General features: G+C 44.3%; 2 protein-coding genes across 3 annotated transcripts in view; one reads left to right on the forward strand and one right to left on the reverse strand.

Moving 5' to 3' along the window:
* WDR3 (WD repeat domain 3) overlaps nucleotides 1-8,436 on the forward strand; it is a 24,142-nt gene extending 15,706 nt beyond the window's left edge. The window contains exons 19-26 of one of the 2 annotated variants that reach the window (XM_080613025.1): nucleotides 695-745; nucleotides 1,346-1,411; nucleotides 2,824-2,916; nucleotides 3,946-3,993; nucleotides 5,721-5,764; nucleotides 6,276-6,404; nucleotides 6,961-7,054; nucleotides 7,641-8,436. In XM_080613025.1, coding sequence (XP_080469151.1) covers nucleotides 695-745; nucleotides 1,346-1,411; nucleotides 2,824-2,916; nucleotides 3,946-3,993; nucleotides 5,721-5,764; nucleotides 6,276-6,404; nucleotides 6,961-7,054; nucleotides 7,641-7,796 — 681 coding nt within the window. In that variant the 3' untranslated portion in view covers nucleotides 7,797-8,436. Of the gene's footprint in view, nucleotides 1-694; nucleotides 746-1,345; nucleotides 1,412-2,823; nucleotides 2,917-3,945; nucleotides 3,994-5,720; nucleotides 5,765-6,275; nucleotides 6,405-6,960; nucleotides 7,055-7,640 lie in introns of those variants that run through there. The other variant, XM_080613026.1, reaches the window with a different exon arrangement.
* Nucleotides 8,437-12,882: 4,446 nt separating this feature from the next.
* Nucleotides 12,883-25,229, reverse strand: part of SPAG17 (sperm associated antigen 17) — a gene marked incomplete at both ends in the record, with an annotated part of 104,477 nt that continues 92,130 nt past the window's right edge. Inside the window, 10 exons of the mRNA XM_080612689.1 lie at nucleotides 12,883-13,010; nucleotides 13,821-13,974; nucleotides 15,209-15,269; nucleotides 17,655-17,824; nucleotides 18,775-18,926; nucleotides 20,643-20,741; nucleotides 21,939-22,035; nucleotides 22,618-22,720; nucleotides 24,415-24,468; nucleotides 24,912-25,014. Of these exons, the coding sequence (XP_080468815.1) occupies nucleotides 12,883-13,010; nucleotides 13,821-13,974; nucleotides 15,209-15,269; nucleotides 17,655-17,824; nucleotides 18,775-18,926; nucleotides 20,643-20,741; nucleotides 21,939-22,035; nucleotides 22,618-22,720; nucleotides 24,415-24,468; nucleotides 24,912-25,014 (1,121 nt within the window). The remainder of the gene's footprint in view (nucleotides 13,011-13,820; nucleotides 13,975-15,208; nucleotides 15,270-17,654; nucleotides 17,825-18,774; nucleotides 18,927-20,642; nucleotides 20,742-21,938; nucleotides 22,036-22,617; nucleotides 22,721-24,414; nucleotides 24,469-24,911; nucleotides 25,015-25,229) is intronic.

Raw genomic sequence — 25,229 nt, forward strand, 5'->3', positions numbered from 1 at the left:
GACTTAAGTAGGATGGAAACACTGTTGTCAGAGTCCAGTCCAACCCCTTGCTCACCGCAGGATCACCTTGAAGCTGTATCAGATTGCTCAGAGACTTGTCTTGATATGAAATCTGAGGTGACCCATCGGCAGCATCTTGATGTTCAGGGGTTGGTGTGCTAGGAATGGTGATGGTAAAAGGAGAGCAGAGACAGCGCTGCTCTCTCCAGATGCCAGAAAAGTGTTGTTTGGGTCAAGTTTGAGTAACAAGGTGGGCATGAATACACTAGTAGTGAATTACACACCGAAGGGGCCCTGTTGACGTGAGAGGTGCCAGACAGGAGACTCCTCTTGCAAGCTAGGATAACCCTAGGGACTTTTCTAGGATCCTCTGTGTTATGTGCCAGATGGAAGGTCTGGTGGTGAACTGCTGTTGTCTCCATCTCAGCTTGGTGGCCTGTCTATCTATTCCTGCATCCAGAGCAAAGACCTTGATTTCTTTCAGTCTGGGAGATTCCAGAGTTCTCTGTGAGGTTGGGACCAGGGACAAGTGGGTATTTTGCACTGTTCTTGTTGATCCCTGCTGATTTGTCCTGGTTCTGCAACAAGCTGCATGAAGGTGCAAGTTCCCTTGCTTAACTAGTCTGGAGGGATTTGTGCCCTTGCTTGGTGCCTGCTCACCTCTGTTAATACATTGTGTTCTCCTCCACTGTAGGAACGAGAAGCTGAATATGAAGAGAGTGTGGCGAAGGAAGAGCAGCCTGTGGTGAGTTGCAGTGAGTGTGTGTCAGTCTGACTGTACAGATGCTGGAATAACTACTTCTGTAAGAGGCAGAGAAGAGGTGTCAGAGAGGACTGGTATTCTCACTGCTTTGAGGAGGTGCAGGAGGGAAGGTGCTGATGAAGCTGTAGTTGTCCCAAGGTGCAGTTGACTCTGGTACTTCACACACACAATTTCAGGAGAGTGTGTGGAGCTGGCCAAACACACAGTAGCTGTGGACACTGAAGCCTTGCTGTGCTGTAGGCCTTGCTGTCTCCAATGTCCAGGTTCACACCAGCTCTGTACCATGGCTGTCTTCTGACTCTGCTTCCAACTCCATGTGATGCAGGATTGGTGGGGGAGCCTAATCCCTCTTGCTTAGGTGCTTGGATTGTACTGCTGGTTGTATTACTCAGCCTCTGTTGGCAGAACAAGAACTGTGTTTACCTACCTACCAGAGCATACTAACGCACAGCACCTCTGTTCCTCAGAAGGAGCTATGCACTTGACGAGTACAGTATTTTCCCAGATAAACCACCAGTTTAGGGAATGGGGCTGTTTTTCTTAATATGGATTGTGGTAGGATGCAGACTCTGTATTTTGCAGGTGGCTGGAGAGACACAAGGAGAGACTGGGCTGGCAGGAAAGAAGACCATTGAAACCATCAAAGCGGTAAGATCGTGTGGGTCTGCCAGCACTGCTTTGAGCCTCAGCAATCTCTCAAGGGTTGGAGCATCAGTTTGAAAGAGTAACCTGTGCTGTCACATAAAGGCAGTTTACCATGCATGCAAGAGCAGTCTGTCCTCCTCCGTGGCCCACAGGGAAGGGTCTGACTCTGAAGAGTCAGGCACCAGGAATTCCCAGACCTCTCCAGGGAACACATGAGGTTCCTGTAGCTGCAGCTTTCTCTGCTTGTCATGTGTGGGACAGATGGGGCTGCTCTTGCCCTTTGGGGTATGCAGCCCAAAAGAGCAAGGCACCTGAGATGTTCTCTAGGATCCAGGCTGCTCCCCAAAGGGCTGCTCGGTCTTGTGGGCATCTGTGGAAGGTAGAAATGTATTGCAGTGCCTGAGGCAGAAGGTGCACCAGGAAGGTGTGGGGATGGGTAATTTCATGGCACAGATTTCAATGGTCTGGTGCTCTTGTAAGTACAGAGGAGATCGTTAATCTGAGTAGTCAAAATGGCCTGACCCTGACTTTGCTTCAGAGGCGTGCTGCTTGCTTGGGTAGGGAGTGGGAGTTCAGTGTCAAGGCAACAATTGAAGCTGCAGCAGAGAGTACCCAGGGCAGTGGGGGAAATCACAGAATGGTTTGGGTCAGAAAGGACCTTAAGATCATCCAGTTCCAACCTCCTGCCATGGGCAGGGACACCTCACACTAGACCATGTCGCCCAAGGCTCTGTCCATCCTGGCCTTGAACACTGCCAGGGATGGGGCATTTACCACTTCTCTGGGGAACCTGTTCCAGGGGCTCACCACCCTCACAGTGAAGAACTTCTTCCTTATATCTAACCTGAACTTCCCCTGTTTAAGTCTGAAGCCGTCACCCGTTGTCCTATCGCTACAGTCCCTGATGAAGAGTCCTTCTCCAGCACCCTTGTAAGCCCCCTTCAGATACTGGAAGGCTGCTATGAGGTCTCCACGCAGTCTTCTCTTCTCCAGGCTGAACAGCCCCAACTTTCTCAGCCTGTCTTCATACAGGAGGTGCTCCAGCCCCTGATCATCCTTGTGGCCTCCTCTGAACTTGTTCCAACAGCTCCATGTCCTTCTTATGTTGAGGACACCAGAACTGCACACAGTGCTGCAAGTGGGGTCTCATGAGAGCAGTGTAGAGGGACAGGATCACCTCCTTTGACCTGATGTTCATGCTCCTTTTTGATGCAGATTGTGTTCTGACATCTTCAGGACCTGATTGACATGCTCAGAGTAGTGGTGCAGTCTGGAACAGAGGTTAGCTTTCTGAGGCAGATGTCCTGTGATTCTCCACATCAGGCTCTCTGCTCCCACCTTCATTTGTCCAGTAGGACTTGATATTTTCTTTGGCTTCTCTGGTGTCACTAATGTGCTGTTCCTGTGCTGTACAGGCTGAGCGGGTCATGGAAGCTATTGAGCTGTATAGAGAAGAGATGGCAAAACTGAAGGAGCACAAGGCCATATGCAAAGCTGCAGGAAAAGAGGTAAAAGACTGAGGAATGTGGCAGTCCCAAGGGTATTGGGTGTATCCAATATCCATCATCTTTACCAAGTCTTGGGAAATGGGAGAGGTGCCTGAGGACTGGAGGAAAGCAAATGTCACTCCAGTCTTCAAAAAGGGCAAGAAGGAGGACCCGGGTAACTATAGACCGGTCAGCCTCACCTCCATCCCTGGGAAAGTGATGGAACACCTTATCCTTGATGCCATCTTAAGGCATGTCAAGGATAAGAGGGTTATGAGGGGCAGTCAACATGGCTTTACCAAGGGGAAGTCATGCTTGACCAACCTCATAGCCTTTTATGAGGAAATAACATTGTGGATGGATGATGGCAGAGCGGTGGACGTGGTCTACCTTGACTTCAGCAAAGCATTTGACACAGTCTCCCACAGCATCCTCATAGCTACATTGAGGAAGTGTTGCCTGGATGATCAGGTAGTGAGGTGGACTGCGAACTGGCTGAAGGACAGAAGCCAGAGAGTTGTAGTCTATGGGGCGGAGTCTAGTTGGAGGCCTGTATCTAGTGGAGTGCCTCAAGGGTCAGTACTGGGACCAGTATTATTTAACATATTCATCAATGATTTAGATGAGGGAATTGAGTGTACTGTCAGCAAGTTTGCTGATGACACTAAGCTGGGAGGAGTGGCTGACACGCCAGAAGGCTGTGCTGCCATCCAGCGGGACCTGGACAGGCTGGAGAGTTGGGCAGGGAGAAATTTGATGAAATATAACAAGGGATAATGCAGTCCCTGCATCTGGGCAGGAACAACCCCAGGTTCCAATATAGGTTGGGGAGCGATCTGTTAGAGAGTAGTGTAGGGGAGAGGGACCTGGGGGTCCTAGTGGACGGCAGGATGACCATGAGCCAACATTGATGTTCTTGGGAGGGTGGAGGTGAAATTGCAGGAAGATACTTGATAAAAGCTCTCTTATTACTGCAGATTTAAGTTTTCTCTGTGAATATGCATTTGTACGCATACACCTACCTTATTCTAAACCATTCTGTGTCTCCAGGTTGCCTGTCCTGTCAATCCCATCCTCCGTGCCTATGGAAATATTACAGTAAGTGGAAGGCCCAGTGGCTGTGGCCCATTCTCAGCTGGAGTGGGGCTGGTTCATTTGCAGGCTGAGCCAAAACACTGGGTTGCTGTGGAACTACATGGTTCAACTTGAAGTGAAAACTCAGCACTTCTGCTTGTGCAAAGTGAACACAATTTGGGGGTTTTGTGGTGGTGGTTTTTGATATTTTTCAATATCCTGGAGGTGTTACAAATCTTTCACCCCATCAGGGTTAAACATAACCCTGATGGTAGCCGTGACCTTATCATGGACCTTACCATGAGCTAGCAGTTGACAGTATTCTCCAAGATGTGGGAAAGCTAGTTCAAACCCTTCCTGCGCCTGCTGCCAGGTGGGTGCAGTTGCCATGATATAGCATACTCCAGAGGAGCTGTGCCATGTTACCCAAAATACCTGAGCATTCCTGGGAATGCATGATGGAGCACCCATATCACTGTGACTCCCACCCTGTGACAGCAATAAACACTTAGAGCCATTCTCTCCCTCTGTGAACTAGAGGCATATTTAAATGTGAGTGGAATAGATTGAAGAGGGGTGAATGAAATCCTATGGCTCAGTAGCTAGCAAAATTCTTTGGAAGCAGGTAATGTTTAATTAAATATTATTGTACAAAGAAGGGGATTTGAACCTGTTTCCAAAGCCTTGGAAGAATGTGCTAGTCTACTGAGTAAAAACATAAGCCACAAGTTATTACATGTCCTGTTGGTGAGTTGACCGTGATAAGCATTCAGTATGTCAGACCATGAACAGAAAGACTTCATGTACTGACCGTCACTTACCCTTTTTCTTGAGAGAGATGCTGCTTGTCCAGCACTTGTCCCAGCATACCTACTGTGTTGCCTTGACTCAAGAAGTGGGAGCTGGAAGCACATGAAGGCTTTCTGACCCTAAATCGCTGCCTGTGCAGTTGTAACCACAGCAGGGTAGCTCTGAGCAAGGCAGGGCTATGTGGTAGCTGCCCAGGCTTATTTCTGTGGCATTGGTACAGCAGTTACTGATTCTGTTTTGGTTTTCCTGGTTTATTCCAATGTGTACTCCTGGATAGCATTTTGAATTACCCTTAAGAAGATCCTTGTTTTTTTCATTCTCACCTTCTCTGAGGAGTATGTCAATGCTAGATGGAACAGCCTTTTGTCTTCCTTCTAACCACCTGTAAGCACCTTATAAGAGCCCTTCTGTCCCCTCCCCTGTGAATATAGGTATATTTAATTACAAGTTGAATAGACTGAATGGAAGTGAATGAAATCCTATGAATTAGTAGTCAGGCACTTTACTATGGCAATTCTCATCTCTGCTCTGCATCTGCCAAACACTTTAAGCAGGTAAGCAGGAATTCAGTCTTTGGGAGATGAGTTTGTGTAAGGTTTTATCTCTGTAATTGGTCTGTTTCACCAGGCTTTTCGTTCCAGGTTGTACAGGATCCATTGAACTGCATATGAGATGATTTAGCTGCTTGAATATAAACTTCAATTTTCACAATATTCTTCACCAGCTCAGGGTATCTGAGAAGACTGGGGCTATGTTATGGGGGGGAGAACTTCTCAGACTGATTGAAGCTGAAGGAGTTTTCTCTTTGCTGTAGTCAGCCTGATCTGTTCATCTCACAAGATGTGATTGCATGTTTGTAACTGGGTGAAACAGACCTTAAGGCAGATGTTTGTCCTGGAATGTTTCTTGGTATGCAGAGCTGGTTCTTTCCTGTGTTACAGCCTTCTGCATACGTGCTAGAAGTTTTCAAGAAGGTCAAGTCAAGGTGAGTCCTGAGAGCCTTATGGCTGAACAGCTTTGTGACCAAGTATTGCATTTCTGGGCCTGGGACTGGCTGGGTTCCTGCAGCAGTCTCTCATGCTGGGTTTGGGCAGTGCTAGAGAGTCTTGAGTTCTGTTCCTGGCAGCCTCATGCATGGAATTGGGAAATGGAGATTGTTACTTCCATGGGGAGTGCTGGATGGAGCTTGTGTATGAGAGTTGGCTGCTTGGAAGTGCACATTTATGTGAAGAGCAGCTTGGGAATGCTGAGGAGAGAAGGGTGTGTGCCTGCTTCCTGTGCCAGAAGGTATCTGCTGACCTGGGCTGTAGTCTGTGAAGGTGCACTGTGCTTTGTGGGCAGTCAAAGAGCAGCAGTCTTGCTTAGCACAGCTTTTGTGTCAGAACCTACCTATACAGAAGTGCTTCCTGCTCATCTGTAGCAGTGCAGTGGCTGAGATTCTATCAGCTAACTAATGCTTCTATTCTAACGCTTCTATCCCTTTGCTTTCTCCTCAGTGAGCTGGAAGAGTCTCTTCTGGTGCTGCCCTTCTCCTATGTCCCTGACCTGCTCAGACTGTTCAATGAGTATATTCACCTGGGCTCAGATATTGAACTCCTGTGCCGAGCTCTCCTCTTCCTGCTCAAGTGAGTCTTTCATCTGCCCAGATGGATCTGTTAGTGTCAGTTTGGTTGCTGTTGCTGTCCAAAACCTGAACCTGAGACAGCCCTGACAGGGCTCCGATCAGTAGTGGGCTTTCTCTTATATCTCTGGGTCTGGAGCTCTTGGGAGGCATTGTTGGGAATAAAGATGTGGTCTCTGCAGGAGGTAAGGAATCACTGCAGCTGCAGCAAACAGTGTGTGGGAATGGATTGACTGGATGCAGAATGTTGAAGTGCCCAGATGGGGTTGCTGGTCCTGGTCTCTGAAGACTCATTGTATAAAGATCCTGCATCAAGGCACTGTTGACTTGCATAGGGTCATTGCAGAGCCTGTGTCCTCAGGGAGTGCCTGATAGAGACCTTCCCCTTGAACCACTTAAAGAAAGCTTCAGAAAATAGTTTTTCCGGGTCAATCTGCCTATGCCTGGCTGGCCTAATATAAGAAAAATCCTGTGTCCAGAACACACAGAGGCTGAAGTGAGGGCTTTCTGATGTTTCCAACAATAATACTGCAGTACATCACTGCCTGCTTTGTTTCCAGGATACATTTTGGACAGATCACAGGCAACCACATGCTGGTGACTGTAATAGAAAACCTGAAGAAAACCACCATCTCCAGAGTCAGTGAGGCCCGGGTGAGTGTTGCACCCTCCCCCTGGCATCTGGAGTAAGAGGATGGGCTAGTGTCTGGGAGCGTGTGTTGTCTGTGGTGTCCAGTGGGAAAGTTGGTTGGGGGTCTGAGCCCATTCTGCCTTCCTCTGCTGCAAACAGGAAGCATTTTCCGTATGTTCTGCTGATGTGGGAGACTGCCCAGTGATGAGCCTGCACCTGTGCTCCCTCCCTCATTTACTCTTGAATTTGTTTGAGTATTTGGGCTCTGGCTTGCTAGTTTCTTATGTTGGAGGTAAATAAACTCTATTTCTCTTGGGCTTTTCTGTGGGCTACTAATATCACAAATGATGCAACTAGTGCCTGCCAGCATCTTGTCTTTCAGGAAATAGTGTGGATTATAGCTGCTCTTGAGAGAACTGTGGGGAACAAGGTGCAGGACTGACTGTTTTCCTACTCAGCTAAAGTTGACATGTAAAGAATGCTGGTTTATTTAAATCTGTGGGCTATTTTGCTTTCATCATTTCTTAGTAGAGGGTGGCCAGTGCAGGACCCTCTGCCCCCAAACAAGCTTGTTATATGCCCAACAGCGTGGTGCTGGTCTGTTTGCAGGATGTGCTGGGATTCAACATGGCTGGACTTCAGTACCTGAAGAGAGAGATTGAGGCCAAGGATGAGGTGACATTTTTTGCTGATGCTACTGACCGTTTTGAGGAGAAGAGGAGGAAGAGGAAGAAGAAGGAGAAGATGATTCTTGCAGTGCTTTAGCATCTGCTGCCCAAGACCCAGAGCAGCTGAATGGGGTTGTGTAGCCTCAGTGCTGGCCCTGGAAGTTTTCTTGTGGCTGAATAGCTGTGATGATGTCTGGTGACTGGGACAAAGCCTGTTTGCTCCCCATGTGGTATAGCCCAGCATATAACCTCAGCTCAGAACTGTTGTCTCTGAGATGAGCTCTCTGTAGACTGCTGCAAATGCATGCATGTAAACTGTTTCTGAGGTGGCTGTGTGAAATGGGGGTGATTTCTCCTGAAGAAGAAATCAGCTCCTTCTGACAGTGTGGTCTCAACGGAGTGAATCCTGTATATGGAGTGCTGGGGAGACCATGCCCTGGCTGGGGAAGGCAGCTCGCAGGATTTCATGCTGCTTTGACACCTACTGGTGGTTTGTGGCAGTGCTCAGAGCTTCTGGGCAAAGCTGAGTGACTTGTGCTCAAGTGTGAGAACTTGATCTGCAGCCACTCACTTCTTGATGGGATGGGAAAATATGGCTGCCCTCTATTAAAGTCATATTTATATATGCTTTATGAAACAACTTTTGTTCATGGAGTTTTGTCCTGATATTTCTCTGTAAAGCCTCAACTGCCTTGCCTTGTGTGTCAGTTCTCAAAGGGTTTTTTTTTATTCTGAGAGAATAAAATCTATGGGAGCAAATGAAAGGGCTGCTATCCAGGCTTGTGATATTCCTTACAGTTGGAAGGCTGAGTATGAGAAGCCTGGGTTGTTTGCATTATACTTGCTCCAGTCTTCAGAAATTGCAGTGAATTGTTGTAGTGTTGTACCTGTCCTGTATCAGATAAAAGGTTTATTTTCACAGCAGGTGTTGTGGGGCAGGATAGAGTGAGCAAGGCTCTGCTGCTCCTGGAAAGTTACTAGTTTGTAGTACATGCTGTCTTTTTTACCAGTAATCACTGGTTTGGTGGATGCTGTAGGGGCTGCTTCTGAGTAGTTTTCTGACTTTTGGATTTGTGTGTGTGAGTTGGGTACTCAGAGCAGGACTTCTTTCTAACTTGAGCTTCATGTGGACTTCTAATTGCATCCCAGTTGTTCCTGTCTTTGATTTTCTGTTCCTAGCAATTACACACAGGGCAAACAGTTCACTTGGTCAGTCTCTTGGCAGCACCTCAGGTGTAATAACCATGCCTATTAGAATAACTGTTGTTAGTAAATAACTATGTCAGGGGACTGATGGTTCACTTGCTGCTTCCGAGTCTGGGTAACTTGCAGCAGCACCAGGATATGGGTGTCACAGTCTTTATGGGAATAGCAGTCTCCATACAGCTGACAGTTGTTTCTGGGTGCCTCTGTGATTTTATATTTGTCCAGATATGGATGAAACTTGTCATAAACCAGCTCCATTCAGACATGTCTCCATCCTGACCTATTCTGTTCCATTCCATTGTATTCTGTTCTATTTCTTTATTTCTCCCAAAGGAGACCCTCAGCAGTGGGAGGGAGAGGAGACTCTGTAGGATGATGAATTGTGTTGGTAACTTCAGTTGACATCTTCGGCTGCTGCTGAAATGTGCTAGTCCACTAGGAAACAAAAGGGTTGCAGATTGGGGGGGGGGTGGCTTCAGCAGTGGACATTCAGCAGTGGTGACTGAGGAAAGAGATACCAAAACCAGGTACCACAAGGGAAGGCTGACACTATGCGTCTGTGTGATGTGCTCTGTTTACCTTCATGCCAGGGCTATGAATGTTACAGAACCTATGTAAAGAGCTGCTGTGGGATGACCCTCTGGGAGGTCTGGGAGGCAAAAGATGATTAGAAGTGCACACAAATTGAGGGACCGATGACAAGGATGTAGATGGTGGTATAGAAGAATGTAGATGGTGGTATAGAAGAGACACTTGGGATGCAGAGTCATCTTCTCATGATGATGATGGGTGTCTCCTCTGACCTAAGTCGGTAGAGGTGGAATTCCTTCACCTTTGTGCTGTTACTGGGATTTGGGCAGAATCCTTGGAAGAAAAGGTCTTTGAGGTGGTAGACATTAGTTGTCCTCTCTCCACTGGTGCTGACACAGGCTTCCCCATTGAGCTTCTTGTCTGATTTCTACCACTTGTGACCAGTATGTCCAGGCAGCAGTGGCCTCAGTGCCCAGAATGCACTTCCAAGAGGCATTTGGTACAGTTACTTGGGTAGCATAGATTACCTGTCAAGTTGCAAAAAAGACTGTCAGAACAGAAGGGAGATTCGGCCATGGTGATGGAGTGGACTGTGGCTGTGTCTGTACAAACCTGAAAAGCATCAGGGCAGAAATCAGCAGAGCCAGCTGGGTATATATGTGGTTTAGCACATTCCTGATCTGGCTTTCAGCCAGGTTTATAAGTCAAATCTGATTCAAAGGGCTGATAGACAAATAGCTATGTCTGGTGACACAGTGGAAAACGCGAGTAAAGAACTCAGCTGTGGTGGGAGCTCAGCACATGCTTTAAATGGAAGAGGTCTGTCCTGTGCCAGAATCCTGATATCCTTGGGTACCTCAGCGTGCCCTTTCTTAGGTGCAGTTCCCTGGATTTACAAACCTGAATTAGAATTTGTGTCTCACCAGTGTGGATGGAGGAGTCCGAATCTGGCATTCATCTTTCAGGCTGAAAGCTATTATTTAATCCCTGATCATGGGATTCTTGGTCACTGTAAAGTGTTTAGGGGACAAGTTATGTGCATGTAGCAAGGAAAATTCCCCATCTCTCATGTCACATGCTGGGAAAAGGAAAAGCACAGGAAAGCACCTCATTGGAAATGAATAGAAAGCAGAACTGAACTTGGATATACAAATACAGTGTCTCATAAAGAGACTGAGATGTTTCTTTTAGTCACTACTGTGTCAGTGGGAACAAAGGAGGGAGGAAAGGCCATCTCTAAGTGGCTCAGTCTTCCACTACAAAGAGATGTGCAGAGAGTATCTGAAAACTATCAGAGCTGAGACTAAGTGAGCTATGACAAGAATAATCCCTTTCTGTCAGTCCCTCTCTGCCTGTCATAAATATATAGATAGACACAAATATATATAAAATATATATATAATATATATAATAATATATATAATTTATATAAATATATACATGTACATATATATATTATATATATACACAATATATAGATACATGAAGTGTCACTTTGTGTACTCGTAATCTGCATCTGGTGGCTGCAGCTAACTAAAACTAGGTGAACACCCAGAAAGTTAAGCCTATGGTGGCACAGAGAATTGGTAAATCCTCCATCCCTGGCAGTGTCCAAGGCCAGGCTGGACAGGGCCTTAATCAACCTGCCCATGGCAGGGGGTTGGAACTGGATGATCTTAAGGTCCTTTCCAAACACCTGTGTTAATTTGATTAAATAAATGAACAAGTCTATGTTGAGATGTTTCCATAAGATTATTCACAGGTGGTGTGCGAGTACCATGGTTGGCTATAGACTGACTTCAGTAGAACTGGCCTCTCTGCTGTTGGAAAGGAGCAACATGAGAAAAGGGTTCTCACATGGGCTTCAACTAGATTAAGGGTTTGCTTTTTCTTTCAAATTGAGTGGCATAAATATCATGCCCATTGAGTTCAGGATTTGCAGTCTACTTGGGAATGCTGAAGGCTTTCATGGGCAGCTTCCTGTGCAGTATTTGATTTTGAGTATATTAAGAGAATCTTTATGAACTGTTTTAAATATAAATACCTAAGAAAACATAAATGACTAAGTTGGGTCAGATGATGCTTCAGGGATTTTTGCTTGTTGGTCTCTACTAGGAGATGTGGTAAATTTGTGATCAAGTTGAATATTGTAGGGAGGTTTCTAGATCTCAATAGAGAGAATCACTGACTGCTGACAACCACCTGGAAAAGGTGATACCAACTTAAGCAGTTGTCACAGTGCCTCTGCAATGACTGAACTATTTCTGTTGTGGATGGTTGAACATGACTGTTTAACCAAATCCAAGACTTATGTTTGGAGTGTCATGGTTTCATATTTTGTGAGACTAAACCAGCCAGTCCGGAGTCCCTTGACATGTTTGAGATGGGTATGGTTTTGAGTCCAGGAGATTTTGTGGAGAGGAGTGTTCCAAGAGGCATTTGGTACAGTTACTTGGGTAGCATAGAGTAGCTGTCAAGTCGCAAAAATACTGTCAGAACAGAAGGGAGATTTGGCCATGGTGATGGCAGCTATGATGAGGCCCCACATTTGCTGTTCTTAGACTATAATTGCATGTTAATCCGGAGGTAAAATTCCACGCTGGAAAAGGTAAGAGGATATTTAAATAGGAAAGAGCTGTTTGCTGTACTCTGGGCAGTCCTAGAGCAGATGCAGCAGTCAGAGGTGCATGTCTCTGTGAAGTTTCTGTTGAGAACTGACTGATGTGGTTGCTTTTTTTACTCTGGAGGAAATGAGCTACAGCTGGGATTTCTTTACTGACTTGTTGGATAATGTGGCAGCCTGACAGATGCTGAAGTTAAAAGAAGATGTCAGTGTTAATACATATGAGGCACATGGGGACTCTTGAGCAGAGAAGAACCATCCACAGAGTTGCTGTTTATCACTACCTGTTCTCCATCTACTCTGACTCTCCAAGGCTACAGAAATGTGTTGCATGAAACAATGTGTGCAGAGGGTTGTGTGTGCTTGAACCTCTTATGTTTAAGGTTGCCCTCTGTATCTGTGAGACTCCTGTCTTCTATTAGACTTGCTGTCAATGTCAAAGGGTCAACAGTAAGACTTGGTTTTGGAAAGTGAAGAGCGATAAAGAGAGGCTGATTTATTACAGCTGAACTGCAAAAAATCCAGCCTCTGGCTGCCAGGAGGCTCAATGACTTGTTTAATGTGGAGACAGCCAAGTGAAGGGTTTGGGACAGGCCTGGGGAGTCTCTGCTGCGAGTGCCTCCACTGAGCTGAGCACATGCAGTAATCTAAACCTCTTGCACTCATCCTTTAGTTAATGTCATCCAGTGCTTCCTTTCCTTGTCTCAAGTCGCCATGTCGGTGTGATGTCAGTTGTGTGAGGTGGTTTGATGACAGAAGCCAAGAGGAGGTAAAACAACTGTAATTTTATTTGTGACTGGTACCACTGCATCCGGTATTTCTGTTAACTAGAAAGCTTCCAGGGTAGTGTAATCCGGAGCTGTGGCTTGGGGCTTGCAGGCAGTGCCCGGACTGTTGCTGCCATCCCACCCTGCGGGTAGCCTTGTGGGCGACACTCATAAGTCTCATTGGTCAGCACAGGTGGAATAACATATTAAGGATCAAACCATTTCTGTAACTAAGATAGTACGTGTGGAGGCTGGAATGAACTCTGGAAATAAGGCTGTGAAACAACTTGAATCTACACTACTGCCTTCAGCTCAAAGAATAAAGACCAGGCAAAATGCTGGGGAAGGTCCAACCACTACCTGCACACTGCCAAGTCCCACTAACCTATGTCCTTAAGTGCCACATCCACACGGCTTGTCTGCAACTGTGTGTCCAAGGACTGGGTAACTGGGAACAGAGCAGGAGCTGCTTTTGCTGCTATGCCACCAGTCATGTCTAGCTCAGTTCCACAACAACAGGCATGACAGACTTCCTGGGGTCACTATGAAGTAAATCTGGGGGTTTCAATATCACTTCCACAGCATATTAAAGACTCAGTAGCGTTTCTCTGGTCAGTCTCAGAGAACCCTGCAGTACTCTGTCCTTTGGTAAGGGTGGCTCTTACCTGGGGTGGAGTTTCAATCAGGGATGGTGGTAAAGATTTCCTGTTATTTTCCTTTTCTTTTTTAAAATGCCACATTTTTCTGAGCTTACTGTTCTTCTTTCCCCACTTCCCAAAACCCTGTACCTCTGATGTAAACTGCTTTTGGTGTCAGAATCTTAAACTGTTCATTTGTTGTGCTTTTGAGACTTCCCATTTTTGTGTTTCTGAAGGGACAGTAAAGCTTCTTGCTACCTCAGCAGCCTGCACTGGGAATGATGCTTAAGGCTCCTGACAGCTGAAGAGTCCCCAGGGTTGGTGCTAGAAGGTGTTTGTGTGGGAAGTAAGACAACAAAGGATATTTGCTCTCACGGGCAGAAGAAGAGTCTCTGTTTCTGTTAGTATTTCAATATCGTGGGTGATTTCTTCAAGGCCACCAGTATCTTCCCCTCCAGTTAGCATGGCAAAAATCTCAATCTCCAGTTCAACCTGCAAGCCTGCAGCCACCTAGGAGAGACAGAGGGTTACTCACAGGTAAGGTTTATGTTTCATATACAGTCCGTTCCAGAAGTCTTTGAAGCTGGTTCTTGATCCTTGTTTTCTGATGACATTAAAGACTTAGTGCCCAGCACATGGGTTTGTGCTTGCCAGTCACCCAGTATCTGTTTCACTAGAAAGGTCAGCACAAACCAATGTCTCTTCACATGGCAGCTTGAGAGATCGCCAGGGGTTTGTATTTTTTCCCCTTAAACTTCCTTTTAGGTTGCAGAAGGAAAAGGAATTGGGGCAGCTGGGAATCAAGAAGAGAGGGCTTGCTGCAATAGGACAAGGAATGGTTTTAAACTAAAGGAGGGGGAGATTTAGGTTGGATATAAGGAAGAATTTCTTTTTACTGTGAGGTTGCTGAGGCACTGGCACAGGTTGCTCAGAGCAGCTGTGGCTGCCCCATCCCTGGCAGTGCTCAAGGCCATGTTGGACAGGGCTTGGAGCAACCTGCTCTAGGGGAAGGTGTCCCTGCCTGTGGCAGGGGTTGGAACTGGATGAGCTGTAATGTTCCTTTCAACCCAAACCATGATTTGAAGTACTGATTTGTGGCTAGGGCTCTGGACTAGGAGGTTTCACCTGCTTTCTGGCACTGCCTTCTTGCACAAGTCATTGTTTCTTGATTCCATGCCTGTAAAGGCATTGTCAAGAACATTGCCTGGTATGACCTGGATACTGACCAGCACAGTATTTATTCACACACAGGTGAAGAGAGGGACTGAACAAAGGCAGAAATGTGACAATTTAGCATGCTATGGTGCTTTGCTAGATAAGACTTGAGGTGGAGAATAGTTGCAAGCAGAAGAAATAGTTGAGGGAAGAGTTTAGTTCTTGAAGGTATTGGGACAGGAGATGAAGTCTAGGTGTAGGACAGAGCAGATGTTTGTTCTAAATGATGGGAAAACTCAGGTAGTAGTAGAGTGTCCCATTTACTTCTAGAAAAGCTCTCTTGAATCTCAGTGTTTCACCTGCTGCTTTCCACTGAACTTCACATGTTCACCCCTTTGCATTCTGGCACAGGCTGAGACTGGGAGTGCATGGAAGGCCTGGTTGAAGGCAGGAGAGAGACAGTGGAAGGCGGCACCACTTTAAACAAATCATCTATTCCTTGCCAGTTTTATTCCCAGCCAGCTGGTGGGAGAGGAACCCAAGATGGCCTGAGGGTAATAAAAAGCCAAGGGTTGTTTGTGTAACCTACAGGTCCTGGTGTGTACATCACTCTCAGTCCTGTGTGTGGAGGTGGCTGCTTCACCCGAAACCTGTCAGAGAGAGAAGAGAATCAGTTTGGAGCAGCTGTTTCAGGCAGGCAGGAGGCATTGCTGGGAAGCAGCCAGTCTGCTCTTCCTCTGATTGTGCACCCAACAGCAGAATGTGTTAGCTCATCCTTCCTGTCACAGTGTACATCTTGGGCTGCAGCACTATTCCCAGGCTTCTCCCCAGGGCTCAGGTTTCTCACAGAAACACCTGAAGGAACAGATGAATGGGCTGAAGTCAGACTTCAGAGACCTCTTTACACTGCCTGGTCCTTACAGCAGCATGTGAAACATCAGCATGTTCCGCCTGCATACACAAAGGAAACTAAAGTGCACATTACATCTTCCTGGCAAACACCTGCGTGTTGCACACCCAGAAGTCCTACACAATCTTTATTTAATGTTCTTTTATATGATTCTATTGCAGATGGCCTGATACCAGTATAAATTGTGTTTAAACAATTTCACAGTACCCACTAAGGCAGTAGTTTCACTTCTTCATTTCTCACTGATGGTTTCACATCTCTGCAGCCCTTTTGTGCACACAACTTCCACTGTCAAGATCTCTAAAGGTCACCATAGCAGATACGACCTCTACTTTTGCAAGGCTCTGGACTTTATCCTCTGGTTTTCATCTCCACCTGAAGAACAGTTACCAGCATGTGCCAGCACCAGAGGCTATTAAAAGAAAGGCAGTAGAAGAGGCATTCCTAGTATATGGCTCCATCTTATGGAAAGCTCTGGCAGACTTCTGAACTGGTTATCAGAATTCCTGTGCTTTCTCTGGAGCCTGGCCTGTTATGAGAAGCTGGACTAATTTTCATCAGGATGTCCCAACTTTAGACTATGATATGAACAATTTGGAAGGCAATAGTTAGCTACTGCCCCTGTTATAGAAAAGCTCTGGCTGCTAATGTCAAGGCAGACATAGCTCAGAATTGTCATTCAGGAGCTTGCAGCTTAGCTCTCCTGTCAAAGCATCAACTAAAAAGCTTAAAAGCTAGCCTGGACTTACCAGAATCATGGTGGTATTTTCCTTGACTGTCCTTACTGCTGTCCTTAACCAATGCTAATGTTGCAGGGAAAAAACAAAGACTATTTATCACCAGTGCTAAGAGGAACCAGCTTCTGAATGACCTGGACTGGTCCCAGAAAAAAAGACAAATGGATGAGATTGGCCTAAATAGCAGCTTCCAGTTGACTGCTAAATAAAATCAGAATCTCTCAACCTGCAGGAGGTAACTGAGGGTAGGGAGGAGTGAGAGGCTGACAACAGAAAACTTGGTGGGAACAGCTGTCTTGGAACACAGCAATTTAAAAAGCTTGGTTTTGGCTTTGGGGCTTTTGAGCCATCTGCAATGAAAGCCTCCCACCAGGTACTGAAATTCCTGAAACCAGCTGGTGGGATTATAACAATTCAAATGTGGCTATTTTGAAGTGACAGACCTTAGGTGGAAGCCCAGAAGCTGTAAGGACATAAGAAACCTGTTGTTGCAGGCTCCCCTTTCAGCTAAAAAGCAAGGTACACACAGCACAGCTAAGGCAAGTCCAGTTGAGCAAACTGAGGGTGAGAAAAAGATTTTGCCCTCTTTTCTGTCATGTGGATGCATGGGGGAGGACAGGGCTCATAAGCCTAAAGTAAAACCACTGGAGCTGTGCTGGTGCAACAGTGATGGAATGAACATGTGTGCAGTGTGACTCCAAAGGGGAGTTTTAGGACAGAAGAGCAATCACAAGCATTTTCTTACTGTATTTATATATTCTTTAAGCTGCAGCTGGGTAAATATGATCATTTCCTGTGATTTGTCATGCAGAGCAAGAGACAATCTGCTGGACTGCAGGCTAGAAATGGACTCACTTCTCCTCACTCCACTGGAACACAAGTGCAGTGCTGGTTTGAGCCGTGCACTGAATAAGGAAAATGTGTGCACAAATCAATGCTTTATTTGACACGTATTCTGCCATCACTGGAGCTGTTTCTCAATGCAACTAAAAAGATCTGTGTCTGCCTGAATACAGCTGTGCCCATTTCAATTGACTGGCAGCATCCAGCACAATTTCCCACGGCCAAATATAACACTGGTTTCCGTGAAAGACTTTAATCCTGGAACCTGAGAACTTCAGTGAGAATGAGTAAATCATCTGTATGAGCCAGGACTATGCATCCAGGGCCTGCTGGCCCTTACTGCTTTCCATCTTCCTGATAACATTCATATGCAACTACTGCTGAAGTATTTCTAACATTATTTCCTCTATCCAGTCAGTCATTACTAAATGATTCCAAATATAAGAGTAGCATTTGTTATCTCACATTAATCAGATCAGAAGGTTGACAACAAGCAATGCGTATTTGGACAGTTAAAACCCAAGGTACTAAAAAATCAAACTAACCTTGAGAAGTTCACACCAACATTCTTCAGGATCACTGTGGCTGCATAGGTGCAGCCCTCCTTTAGTACCCCAAGTGTCACGCTGGGTGGAATGAGATGGAAGCCATTAAGCTGCTGTCCTGCTGTTGCAAGAGAAGATGTGTTGACCTTTCCTGCGACAGGATCTTCTACCTTTGCAAACAGAATTAAAATGTTAGATAACAGAGAAAGTCCATGGCCATCAAGGTAGGTTTGGAGTTACTTAGCCTACATTTGACCTCTGGTCGCTCATCCTGAAGAATTACAAAAAGACATTCTAATTTGAGTAAGAACTGAAGAGGCACTTTGAGTATTGTCTGCAAACTTATACTGGTTTGAGTTTTCAGACTATTAAGCCATTGAGATGTCTCAGGGGAAATGGGAGAAGTTCTGCTCTTCTGGAGTTTTCATGTGGATGCCTAGTGCACAGTTTGGCCTAACAGCTGAGAGGAAAGGTACTTTTAGAATTGCCAGTAAACTTACTTATACCATAGAATCATTTAGGACCTTTAAGATGACCAAGTCCAACCACTACCGTTGCACTGCCAAGTCTCACTAAACTATGTCCTTAAGTGCAACATCTACATGGCTTGTGAGAACTTCCAGGGATGGTGATTCCACCACTGCCCTGGGCAGCCTGTTCCAGTGCTTGACAAGCCTTTTGGGGAAGAAATTGATCCTTATCTCCAGTCTAAACCTCCCCTTGTGCAGTTTGAGGCCTTCTCCTCTTGTTCTATTGCTTGTTCCTTGGGAGAAGAGACCAACACCCACCGATAAGGTCCCCCTTGAGCCTTCTCTTCTCCAGACTAAATCCCCTCCAGGTCCCTCAGCCATTCCTCGTCACACTTGTGCTCCAGACCCTGCACCAGCTTCATTGCCCTTCTCTGGACCTGCTCCAGCACCTCAGTGTCTCTCTTGTAGTGAGGGGCTCAGAACTGAACACAGGATTCGAGGTGCGGCCTCCCCAGTGCTGCTGGCCATACTGTCTCTGATACAGGTAAATAAATTCAAAATACCTTCCAGTATTGCCCCAGAGTAAATATTTTATGCAAAAGAGATGACTGAGAGGATATTATTATTAACAAAAAAATATGTTATTTTACCTTTTTATTTGGTATGGAGTTTGGTTTTCTCCCCTGAAGGGATGATGGTAATTTAACTTTCTCTGTTCTTGGCTGTCCTGCAACATTCACCAGCAGACTCTGAACTTTATGTTGTAAGGGTGTCTCTTGCGATCTTGCAGCCTGGTTTAGGCCTGGACAGGAAAGATTTCCAAAAGCACAAAAAACTAAGCATCATATTAAGCATAATCCTGAAATTCTTTAGATAAGAGCTTTATTTTCTATGAAAGCATTTGATGAGCATTAGGACAGAAGAATTGGTCTCATTTTTATTTCAGTGGTCAAGAAACACCCAAATAGTAGTAGGTAATTAATGTAACTAATAAATCAAGTTGTACTGTATTTATTAGAACTAATCAGTGGAAATTTGCAATGAAGATACAAACAGCTGTGGAAATGATTAAAAACAGAAGTGTCAGTCCAAAACCTTAAGCACTAAAATTAAAATCAAAGCCATTGGTATTCCAGAGGCAATGTCTCTGCCATCAGCTGTACAGAAACAGGCTGGTCAAGTTAGATCTGTCTGTTCATATAACAAATTCCAGTCCAGGCCCCAAAGCAGTACAGTTTCATCAGCACAACCAGGTAGGAAGCACTGTTTCTGAGCAGAATTTATTGTCTTGAATGCAACAATTCACTCATACGTATGACTTGTATGTGTCTGACTCTGCGGTTAAAATAACCTTGGCTATCTTTTAACCTCTGAACTGTGCTCTCCTCCATAATGGAGAGTCTGAGCATAGGGATGACCAGAGCAACTTAGATCTAAATACAGCTTCTTTTGCTTGACAGCCGAAGACTCATGTAGTTTATGGTAAAGTCTGATGACCTTTGAAGAGAAAACACAAGACAATTATGGTGGCTGTCTTCTCAGGAGATGAACAGCTGAATATTTTGTATGGAAGAGAACTGTTTTTCTGTTTGGACTGCAAGGCCCTGTCTAGCTGGAATGCCAAGTCTTGTCAGTTAGTCATTGTGAGGAGGCAGAAGTGTTACTTGAGAATAGCATTTTCTCTAGATTCCCCTCTAATTTCCAGACAACAGAACTGCAGGTGGTGGAGAAGGGCTTCCCATCTACACTGCTAATGTCCCACAGCTTACAACAAAAAACCCTAAGCATGGACATTAGGGAAAAAAACACCAGCATTTCTTGTTTTGCCTAAAGGTGAGCAACATTTATGCTTTGACATTAGAAGTTAGTGTAGTTTTGGCATCTCTATCTATACACACCCTCTCTCTTCTTGCCCCTCCCAAGGTGCTGCTCCTTTCATCACTTACCCTCTGGCTCTGGGGGTACAGGTGAGTACATATGCCCCAAGGTCTATGGATTATGCATAAATAACGAGGAAATTTGGGAAGTTTGAAGGCAACAGCTAGTTGCCAGTAGTGGGCAACACTCCCACTCCTAAGAAAGTGTACCAGAACGAGTGGAAGAAAAGGGTGAAGGAAAACTATGGGATACAAAGATTTTGCAAGCATGCACTGCCAAAGTTCAGCTGGTGTTTGGCATTATGTGAGCACCAAAGGTTGGGACCAATTAAAGCAACTAGTATCTCTCCAGTGGTGATCATCCAAAGCTGTCACCACAAGCAGATGCATAAACAGAGGGAACAACAATAAAAGTAGCAAGGAAAGCAAAACTGAACAGGGATGTTGTTACAGCAGTCTCCTAGGGTGAAGGAGAAAATCTCTGCCATTAGTTTTCCTTTCTGCCAGTCTTGCATTCAGATGTATTCAGGATGCTGAATAGAGATAGGTGGATTTAAGTTTCTATTGTAAATATTTTGTCAAAAGTTATAAGAAGATAGGTATTAGCCTGCTCCAAACTACATTCTGGAAGTCAGCTTTACCTGTTGTGCTGCTGGAACCTTTATTTTCTTTGGAATGAGCCTGCAGCAGGTGGTCAGGTGAAGGTGAGTGATCACTCATGGTATTGAGACATTCAGCTGCTGAAGGGAAAATAATGGAATACTGTGAAAAGTGTTTTTTATAATCACAATTTTCATAAACATATGAAAAACAATTCACAAAGTCTTTGGCACTTTAATTTAGACAACCTTTGAAAGCTGTCTGCATGTGACCATACTGCTCCACTGGGCAATGGGGATCAAAAATACATATCTTGTGATTAATCATTTCTTGTTCTCTTTCTAACTGAGCAATAAGCCTTAAAGGGCTAATGGGCAATTCAACACAGGTCTGCTGGTGATTACAATATGGTGATTCAAAATAAGGAAATACGGGAATTAGTGGGGGGCTGAGAAGGCCCTGTGGAGGACTGCTTCCTGATAGGATTCTTTGCTGTGTATGACTTTAAATCTCACTATGTGATTTCAGTCATTTTTCAGGGCTACTTGTCAAACAGAACTGAAGTATTCCTCTCAATGCTGTAAAACTCAAACCTAAGATGATGGTTCACTCTTTCCCTGCTTTCCATCATCCAGCCACTGCTTTCTTCCTATATCCTCCAAACTAGCTTTAGCCTGCATGTTTCCTATTCCACATCACTTTTGCCCCAGTCCTGCTGCCCCTTTTACCACTGAGTTTCAGAATTCCATCTCTCTTTCATTTTTTTCCCTACAGTCAGACTATTGCTTTTCTAAACTCCTCAGTTCTTGCTCATCAAGAATTATTGTTTATTCCACTGAAGTTTTTCTTGAGCACTTTTCATCCATCCACCACTCATTCACAGCACAGTCCTTCAGCTTTGCATCTTAAGCGTATGGTGCTCCCACCTCAGTGCTGTTGGCAAAGGCTTCAACACATTAAATGTAAAAGTCTCATAGACCACATTTATATTAGTGGATTAAACAGGAGCATTCCCAGTTACTAGAATATGCAATTCTATACTTTTAACTTGTTAGAACACTTGTATGATGTTGACCGTGCAAATTAGTGATCTCCCTAAAAACAGTTTTGGCTAGGGAAAAGCCCACCTTGATTTGGGAGACTGAATTTACACATCTTACTTGGTACTGGTGGATCTCAATGTCAGGGACTGCTGCTGGATAAGTTTCATGTACCAGAATAGATACAGCCATTGTGGTCCAAGTAGTTCATGTGTCAAAATGACTGGGAATCCATAAGGTCAGTGAGACAACTAGACAAAACAATGAATACTGAGATGTTGACAGACAGCAGATTACCTGTACTGGGTTTCCCAATTGTCTCCAGAGGGAAATTGCCACTTTCCTGTTTTTGAACTGGTGGAAGTTTCCTAGACAGTGCTTCCACATCAGGAAACTAGAGGAAAGAAAGAAAGAGGGTTTAGATCTCCCAGCTACACACTCAGGAAAAAAAAACCCAAAACAAACCAATGGGTGCAAATGAAACAAATAAGCAGAACCAAAGTGTTGACTATAAAAAAGATATACATAAAGTAAACCTCAGATTCCAAAGTACGTTTGTAAGTATGCTTTATGCACTTACAGCATTTATCAAGTGAGACTACACTAGGAAAGTTCCCAAGGCCACTTTTAACCCGGGAGAGTGAGTCTTATTAACTCCCTTTCTAGTCATGAGCAAGTGGTTTTAGAGGGGTAAGTGAAAAGACCTGAGGTTCAGCTTTTGCTCCAAATCAGACTCTCTCCAGTGTATGTAAGGAATCTACAGAGTTTGTACTCAATAAACATACAGCATCTCCAAGATATGTTCCCTTGGACAAGCGCATATAATTCTCAGTATTAATTCTGCCACAACTGTCCTCTCTGTAATGGTTTCTTGAGATAAACTGAGGCTGAGATAAAAACCCAAAACTATTTTTGTGGGAGCAGGGCACTAACTACCTGGCCTAGCACAAACTCCCTCACTTTTCAGCTATATTACCTTTGCTAGGAAAAACTCTTTGCTGAATTCTGATTCAAAATATGGAGGAATTATTTTGTATCTTATTGCCATCAAAGACTTCTTTTCTTCATCAAGTTCTTTCCTAAGCAAGTTGCAGCATTTTTGGTAAGGAAAAGAAAGAAAAAAGTGTTAAAGCTGAGTTCACACTGATTTTCAGTGTTACATTGAAAATATTGAGGAATAGAGCTCGTACAGGCAAGCAATATCAAATCATATTCTTTTTATTTGCAATTATCTCAGTGATAGATCAACAACAGGCTGGTCTGTCATGCCCAGACAATGCCCTCCTGATCTATGGTGGAGATGATTTATGGAGGAGCTGACCAAAATGCATATGGACAGTGGTTGGCTGTTAAGGAGAGCTCCTCCTCAAAACATGCTCAAGTTGTCTAAATCTTGTGGAACACATCTGAGACTGCCAATAGCATTTTTTTCAACCTTCCACCAACCATTTACATGAGAATTGGTATTTCAGATGCATTGCTAAAACACGTAACACTAAATTAATCTGATTTCCTTATTTTATCACAAAAAACCTTGATGTCTCGGTGGATACAGAAAAAGCTGTTCAAACATCTGAAGATAAGATTCACCAGAGTAAAGGCCAGTTATGGTTTCAGCTTGATTTACTCCAGTTTTACAATGCTATAGTTTCACTGACTTGCAAGGTCTAACATCAGCTATGAAATCATCACTGTTAACGATACTGAAAGTTTTGACACTGGCTTTAGAGCCAGAATTGCACATGATGTTCTTAGATGCTGACTCAGACACACACACACTTAAAGCAATTCGTTAAATAGTATGCAACCAGTGTAAAATGCTGTATTAGTATATAAATCTGAAACTATAAAAGTTTTTTATCTCATGCAAGTCAGAAAGTAATTAAGAAGTTGTATGGAAAAGAACTTCATTTTCAATTGCTATTTAACCTTTCGCAAGAATAAGAAAAAGCAAGTTTCTGATCATATTAGTTCATCACCATTTCAAGTTGTGTTTAATTTAAGAAAGACTAAATGACCTAAAGAGATGTCAAGATAATGATTTTCATTTTGTTGTGAATTAATGTGTATTACTGGTAACTTTCTCTACGTTAATCCTCGTTCATGTACCGGATTTTCTATTTCAACCTTGTGGCAAAGATGACCAGCAGAATCCTGGGCTGCATGAGGAGGAGTGCTGTCAGCAGGCCCAGAGAGGTGTACCTTTCCTTTCTGCTCAGCCCTGCTGAAATCACACGTGGAATTCTGTGTCCCTTTCTGACCTCCCTGATACACAAAAGGGCCACAAAGATGATTAAGTGCTTGGAAGATCTTTCAGCTGCGGAGAGTCTATGAAATAGAGCTGTGAGTTTTCCCTTGAGAAGCTTTGAAGCACCCCCATGTGACAGACGTGCCTGGGATTCTATTTGAACAGCTGGGCTTACCCAGTGGAATACCCAAATCTTAACCTAATGTATCAGCATTTGAAAATATTCACATAAATCATTTTCCATGCTGGTGGCAGAACCAGAAAACAGAACACAGAGGTTCTGACTTCAGCCTTGTTTGAATAGTGTAAGTTATCAGTAACACTGCTAGGTTTCAAAAAAAAAAAAAAAAAAAAGAGAGACTTCATCCATCCTTTCAGTATTTCTGTTACAGAGAACACCCACTATTTGCTAGCAAACCACTGGACCATTACCCAACACCCAGTGAAATCAATAACAGTCTGGCCAAAGGCAGACTTAAATTGGCTCATAAAATAAATAACTTTCTGTCCTACTAATGCTATTACCTGTGCTCTTCTTTTCTCCTCTGCCACTTGGACACTGGTGTTAGTCCTTCCGGGCTGGACGATCAGGGAAGCAAAAAAAGGAGTGAAAATGAGAAAACCAGCATTATGTTTTATAAGCACAAACATATTTACAAGATAAGCCTGGAAAATTATGAGAGTATGTTTTGTTAACATCTCCAGTGACTCCTGACTGGGACTTTGATAGTCGGTACAAAATTGTTCATTCATATCTATATATATATCATATATAATTTTTATTATATTATTCAAAGTAACCTTCAAAATCTTTTTCCAACAGACTTTAAAGTATCTTTCAGATAAAGAGGCACAGAGAGACAAAATAATCATAGGACAAGGTAGTGTAATGTTGTGATATGTCTAGAGATGTAGGTGCCAGTCCTTAATGACAGCTGGTTAAGAACAGTGCCTTGCTCATGTGCTTAGTTCCATCCTTTGTGTTACTCACATTTGCATCAGTTCTCACAGATCTGTCCTACCTGAACCTCTGCTGCTGGTCCTCTCCTTGCATAGTGATTGTCTTCGCTGTGTGATACTGGAGAGGAGAAGCCACTGCCTGTTCATACAGCTCAATTATGTGAGCTGCAAGGTGAAAAGCATTACTGAATGTGTGTGGTCTGCTAAGCACTGCTAAGTGTTATGAATAAAAACCTTAGAAGGATATATTTTTAATGCATCTTTCTGTCACTTGATGAAAACCTAACAGATTCTGTACCACCGTGAGGGAAGGGGCAGAAAGAACTTCAAAATCAAGTTCTGAACATTAACAGACAGGAAATCAAATTAACATAGAAAGC

Source organism: Psittacula echo (assembly GCF_963264785.1).
Source record: "Psittacula echo genome assembly, chromosome: 3".
Taxonomy (NCBI): Eukaryota; Metazoa; Chordata; class Aves; order Psittaciformes; family Psittacidae; genus Psittacula; species Psittacula echo.